Here is a 6,602-nt window from a genome sequence, read left to right as displayed (position 1 = left end):
ATTTGCAGTGCTTGAATCAACAGGCAGCAGCCCGTTTGATTTCCCAAAGCAGGACCAGGCACAGTGCTGCCTGATACAGACATCAGAGTCAAAACAGCTCTCACATTTGCGGGGGAGATGCTGATTCCTGTGCAGATTTGCAGAGGAGATGCTGATTCCTGTGCAGAGATCAGTGCTTCGGCAAGGTTCCCCATCCTGTGGCAGAGGGCGGGGGCAAAGGCAGGCTGAGGGGCTGCTGGCTCTTCGCTCTTTCCCTCTAAAGTCCAGCTTATTGTAGCTGTATGTTTGGGTGTATAGCAATGGTTTCACTTCTCAAGCCTCAGCAGCTGACAGAACAAGCAAGATACTACATAAAAAAGTGGAGTTTGGGAAAGGGAAGATTGAAACATCCATGAGGTCATAAAGTACAAACCAGTAAGCTCCATATTCTGCCATCCTCAACAAGATCAGGGAATACGTCTCAGTAAGTACTTCTGTCTTTTCCTTCCAGAGCCCTGTGTTGTGTAAACGAACTGATGGATGAAGATGAGAAGGACAGGGCAAAGAGGTATGAAGGGATGCACAGAGCACTGAGAGTGGAAGCTCTCTCGGGGGAGAATTGTAAATGCTGTGTTGTCAGATGCTTGAAAAAGTCCCCAGTGCTTGGGACCACTGATGTCAGAGGCAAAACCCCCATGCAGTTTACAGGCTGTGTATAGCAGACTACAAACAGCGTAACTAACTCACCATTTTCAAGCTTCTCAGAGTGTGTTTGACCACCCCTACGATGGGTTAATCAGCTGAGTGGTCCTTAAATGATGTCGTGCCCTCAGAATCTCATGCTATCCCATGGCTACTTGTTATCTCGATGCAGGGCTCCCGACCTGTGATTTTACTGACATCATCCAGTGCTGCCCCCCTGGGGTAGAGTTCCCTGTGCAGCTCAGAGGGCAGTCCTGCTTTAGCACAGGCTTAAGTTAGTCTCCCTTCAGAGAAGCATTTGGCTCAGTTCTGATCAGTCATCGTACACGAGCGCCAAACCAGAGGTGTCTGTGAACGTAAGTGCTGGATCTGAGAACCTCCAAATGCCAACCTGAATATGAATGGAAATGCTTTCTGCATACCACATTCGGTGTAGATCACAGTAAGCGTGTATCATCATGAATACACTTGTAAAGAAAATTAATTACTACTGGAAGAGGTTGTATGAAAACAGGATTATCTCAGATACGAGCATTGGAAAGAACATTTTGGAAGAAACTGAATGGATTTGCTTTCTCCTTTATTGTTTTTAATGGAGGGGAAAACCCTAATAAAACATTCTTAAATTGTATTAATGCAAGATGGAAACTTGTCTGTGGTTTCTGCAGCCAGACTCTTAACTTCCCCAGTTTCATATATCACGGCAGCAGATTTTCAAAACCAGCTACAAGAGCTTGTGCTTGAATTCATTCTGCATTTGAATTGTCCCTGCACAGTATTGTCTGTCTATACGCTGCTTTCGCAAGTACAAGTCGGGAAATAAGGAATCCTTTGCATTTTGACCTTTATATGTGTGTACTAACTGCAAAACAGAAGTTCATAAAAATGAGGTGAGCGAAGCATGAGCATGTAAATGCCAGGACTTCTCTTACTGGAGAAATTTTGCCCATAAAACCTTCACCTTGCTGTCACGGCTTTTGAAACAAAGGGGACCGCCACAGAAATGTACGTAAGGATACAGTCTTGCTCAAATGAATGTAAATCATGGTAGTTACCTCCAGGCGCTCCTCGCTGACGGTGAGCTCAGTCCTGCAAGGCTCTAAGCACCAGCAAGGTGCTTACGCGTATGCTCAAGACTAATTTTAAACAAATGAGCAGTCCCAGCAGAGTTTAGATTCTTGTATATAAAATGTTTTTCTGAGGCAGGACCATTTACCTCTCCACGAGTCAAGCTGTAGGTCCTTCCTTTTACTTAGCGGCATTTATGTTTCTGTCACCCAGGGCATCACGCAACAAATCTGAAAAGAAGAGGAGAGACCAGTTCAATGTCCTCATTAAAGAGCTTTGCACGATGCTGCAGGGCCACGGCCACCCTCTCAAGATGGACAAGTCCACAATACTGCAAAGGACCATCGACTTCTTACAGAAACAAAAAGGTACTGGAGGGCCGTGGCACGCTCCCGTTGCTGGCATCTGCCCAGCAGCCAGCTTCCACTGAGAAGATGAAACCTGTTTTTTCCAAGCATCTAAGACCTCCAGAGAGGACATGAAGCTAAGTGAGGGGCAGAATAAGGCATAGCGGTTGGCCTCAGGAAATGGGCTAGGTTTGAACACAGGGTTGCCCAGTTAAACACAGATATACTTGAAAAGATGCAGTGCTGTATGCTTTTTAATGTAGTGACATGGCTCCATTCCCCTCACTGGCCTCCACATCCCCCGGCACGCTTTGTACGCTCTCAGACACAGCACGAGGGAGGAAGAGCTGAGGAACAGCACGCACTACAAAAGCGGGGGGAAAGGGCTTTCTGTGCCCTGTTCCCAGGTCTCCTGGGGTAGGAGATGGCTGGGTGCAGCCTGTCCTGCCGCCTGGGCACTCCTGTGAGGCTTCCTGAAACAGCTGGAGCGTTGCAGACACCCTCTGCTCATGGTGATGCTCAGCTACTCTGAAACTAGCCCATTGACCTTAATTTTGAAGGATTTCTTCAGACCACCCAAAATGTCTCCCCTTCCCTTTCTTGATTTCTAATGCATTTATATCATGATGATGTGGAAAATGACTCCACAACAAAGGTTTGTGTGGAAAATGATCTGAGGATGATTCTTCTGAAAGCCTCTTAAAAGAAATCTAGTGGTACTTAGAAATGAAAAAAAATTCCAGCATGAGTCATGTTGCTTTTTTGATGTTTTCTCTTTAAGAAATCACAGCACAAACAGAAGCCTGTGAGATTAGACAAGACTGGAAGCCTTCATTTCTTAGCAACGAGGAGTTCACCCAGTTGATGTTAGAGGTAAGAAGAAAATAAGCTGCACGGGTTAGTGAGAAGTAATCAGCTCAGTGGAGTAGTTCAGAGATACAGTTCCTTTTCACCTGTAGGTCCCAATGTTAATGTTAATGATTTCTACCCTGCTGGCACATAATCCAAACCTGACAGAGACCAATGTTGTGCTAAATGTTTCACAGACACAAAATTAAAAGTATGATTGCTTCCCCTTAAAGGTAAACAGCTTTTCATTTAGGAATGAAGACCAGTTTGGCCCAATTTGGCCTGGTGAGAGAGGAAAAACAGAATTTCCCTTCTCAGAAGAGCTGGTAGAGCTAGCAGTTTTAGCAAAAACTTGAAAGGACCTGTAAAAACCAGAGCAGCTCTCTTCCTCCCACATCCCATTAGCCAGGCAGCATTTACTTTGCTGCCTTTGCTGCTGCCGGCTGTGCGGTGCTGTACGTGTGATGTGAATGCTGTATCTTTTACCTGAATTGCCTTTAAGTGCATTCGGGAGAGCAGCTCTGATACTCTCACCTGTAAAATGCTTAGCTGACCTAGAAACACCCCATGAGCTTGCTTTTTTTCCTTTCTTAAGGATGCTGCTTTGGCTTTGTGCTGCATGTTCCCCTGGCAAGGACATCTCCTACCCTGTGCGGGCAGCTGTTGCTCTTTGCCCCACCAAAATAAGGGTGTATGCTGGGCTGAGCTGGGAGGTGCTGCAGCGTCTTAGTTATTCCTTTTCATCAGGACGTCATGACTCACCTCCCTGGAAAAGTCTGTTCATTCTTTCTGGGAATTTCTCTCACCAAACAAGCTGGTTTGTTCCAGCTGGATCAAAACAAATTCCCCCCTTTAGAAGTAGCAGGGGGGAGAGAGCCCTTTAGTAACGGTTGGCTTGCTGGACTATGTTAGACCCTTGACCAGGTTACTTAAAATCAGTGTTTTTTTTCCAGGGCTTATTTCAGCAAAGGCAGAGTATGACAGTGAGGTGGGGAATAATTGACTGTGAGGGAAGATGGTGAATCCTTGGCTCCCTGTAGCTAAGCTGCAGAGCAGCCTAACAGTGTCTTTAGGAGAGTTGGCTTTGTGCAAGGTGCTGACCAGAGATTAAACCTCCCAGACCTCGGTAAGTGTTAGGGGAGAACAGGGACAGACACTGGGTCAATGGCACAAGAAGAGATGTTGTGAAGAGCAGGGTGAACACCAAAGAGGAAGGCACATGCAGGGACTTAAAAGGGACAGACAGCTTTGGCTCCGGGACAGAAACTGTTGTGAATAAGAAAGGGGAAACAAAACAAACTGTAAAATTGTTGTGTCACTAGCCTAATAAATGAGTGCTTTAAGCAAAATAAATAAAACTTTGGATCTTGTCCATATTGTCCGTAAATTGCTAAAAACACAATGTTGTATAATTTTTCTGTCCCTTCTTATCCATCCATCCACCCACCCACCCACAGTGCTGGGTTTGCCATGATGCTATCTAACATCTCCTTACACACTGGATTGATTAACATTGTGTAATTCAGAACACGTAATGAAGTGACTGAAGTCACCAGGATTGTGTGGGTGTAGAAATTTTAACCACTGCTGTCTTGCTTCGTGTTAAATAAATACTCACTGGGTGAAAAATACAAGTCAATTTAATATTAATGAGCAAATAAGAATATAAGAAGAATGTTGAATTACCATGTATAATTTTTATTTTTCTGCATTGATTTCCATAATTGATTTATGTTAGTTTTAGGCTGTTAGGAGCATCACCAAAGAATAAATGAGCCTATTATATTTTAAGTTGTTCCTTTGCATAATTCTTTTTATTTTTTTCTTTTTGCCTGCCTTTTATCATTAGGCACTAGATGGCTTTCTCATTGCCCTTACCACTGATGGGATCATTATTTATGTATCTGATAGTGTCTCGTCTCTGCTTGGACACTTACCGGTAAGTTCTGACAACGCAGTATGTTGAAGAATCATTCCCCTGCCTTAATGCAGCCCCGTCACTGCAGGACTGGGGCTTGATTTTGTCCAACCAACGAGTCAACTGACTGTAGGTGGGGGAGAAACCAACAAACTCTTAGGGAGTTTCTCAAGCTCCTGTGAATAACAGATTCTCTGTCAGGATCTGTGAGTTTTAGCTAAAAAAAACCTATGCAAAATCACTGTACTTGCAGTGCACCGCTTGGCAGCATGTCTGAAGGAGGGTCTGGGTGGTGTTTATCTCACCAGGTATATGGAAAATCTCGTGTTTGTGAAATCTGTGCATGCTGAAGCTCTTCTCAGATAATTTAAAGATCATTTCAGGACTGAATGTGTGCTATTCTAATGTCACTGATTTTTTTCTACCTTGAGCCCATGATTTTTAGTAACAAGTATGTGGCCTCAGAGTTTTCTGAGAGAATTTCTAGGCATCAGTTAGCTGTTGGGTACAGAAGTTTCTGCTGGCCCCTCAAAAACATTTTTTACTTTTATCTGGCGCCAAGCATGAGGCACCAGTGACTATGTGAGGGCAAATTTGAGCACACAGCTAACCTGGCTGAATGTTCTGGTATGCAAAGAAACAAATACGTGCTGACATTTTGGTAGAACCCCTTTAGTCAGGAGGTATGGGTTTATCAGCACCAAAACATTTGCCAGATGTCCAGTCTAGAAGACAAATGGAGGATGTGAGGAGGAGCTCTCCCACTTCTGTCTCATGCTTCCAAAGGGAAATACTTCAAATTTTCATTTTGAGATGATATTTCACATCCTGTTGTATTCCTGTGGTACCAGGGTTTCTTCTCCAGCTTGCATCTGGCTGAACTGAAGGACAACCTCTGGGTCCTGTTCAACCTTTTGCAAATAGGTAGTGACCCTGGGGTAAAATAACCTAAGGGTTATATTCTGCCCTAGATACATCTGCAGATTGACTGGGCTTCCTTGTATTAAGCATCCGCGCTGGACCGGCAGCATCTGTGCTCCGCTGTGGGATGAAAAGGCATGTGGTTGTGTCAGGCTGTACTGCTGAACATGACAAAACATTCTTTTGTATCAGTCAGATTTGGTGGACCAAAATATATTAAACTTTCTGCCTGAGCGGGAGCAGAGCGAGGTGTACAAGCTCCTTTCTCCACATGTGCTCATGACAGATCCTGTTGCAGCTGATTTTCTAAACGGTAAGCTCTGCTCTTGTCTGTCGGTCAGGGAAATTAGCCGACGGCAAACAGCTCCCGGAGGAGCCCTCACAGGGCTCTCCAGCTATTTAATTCTCCTGCCTGCCACTTCTTTTTTGTCGTGGTTAATATTTCTGGTTTTTAATGCAGCACATCATCTAATGCTCCTACATGCTCCCAGTCCTTGGTCTTTGATTTGGGCAGTCTTTTCTTTTACTGTCTGCTTTGCATTGTAGGACGGTGAAGTTGCCCTTATTAGATACTTTTCCCAGGGCAGGATGCCGGACTGAGCCTGTGAAAGGAGTGAGGGGCTTGGGGGAAGGAAAGGGGTAGGAGAAATCCCCAAGGGTTTTGGCAGAGTCTTTGTTCCTTAGGAAGCTTGCATGTCTCAGGACACCTGAGAAACCCTACATGGACTTTAAGCAACAGCCTTCCTATCTGAACAGTCCATCTGGATCTCTGCCGCTGGCTGCTGTCACACCCCCAAAATGTCCCTTTTCCCCAGAAA

The 6,602-nt window shown here is 44.9% G+C and overlaps 1 protein-coding gene across 1 annotated transcript in view; it reads left to right on the top strand.

Annotated features, from left to right (window-relative positions):
- Nucleotides 1-515: 515 nt before the first annotated feature.
- LOC309408330 (neuronal PAS domain-containing protein 2-like) overlaps nucleotides 516-6,602 on the top strand; it is a gene marked incomplete at its 5' end in the record, with an annotated part of 28,009 nt that continues 21,922 nt past the window's right edge. The window contains 5 exons of the mRNA XM_082004135.1: nucleotides 516-547; nucleotides 1,963-2,117; nucleotides 2,878-2,969; nucleotides 4,795-4,884; nucleotides 5,977-6,097. Of these exons, the coding sequence (XP_081860261.1) occupies nucleotides 516-547; nucleotides 1,963-2,117; nucleotides 2,878-2,969; nucleotides 4,795-4,884; nucleotides 5,977-6,097 (490 nt within the window). The remainder of the gene's footprint in view (nucleotides 548-1,962; nucleotides 2,118-2,877; nucleotides 2,970-4,794; nucleotides 4,885-5,976; nucleotides 6,098-6,602) is intronic.

The sequence above is a fragment of the Phaethon aethereus genome, assembly GCF_964289735.1.
Source record: "Phaethon aethereus genome assembly, chromosome: 10".
NCBI classification, from domain to species: Eukaryota; Metazoa; Chordata; class Aves; order Phaethontiformes; family Phaethontidae; genus Phaethon; species Phaethon aethereus.
This window is presented reverse-complemented; position numbering and strand designations above follow the sequence as displayed.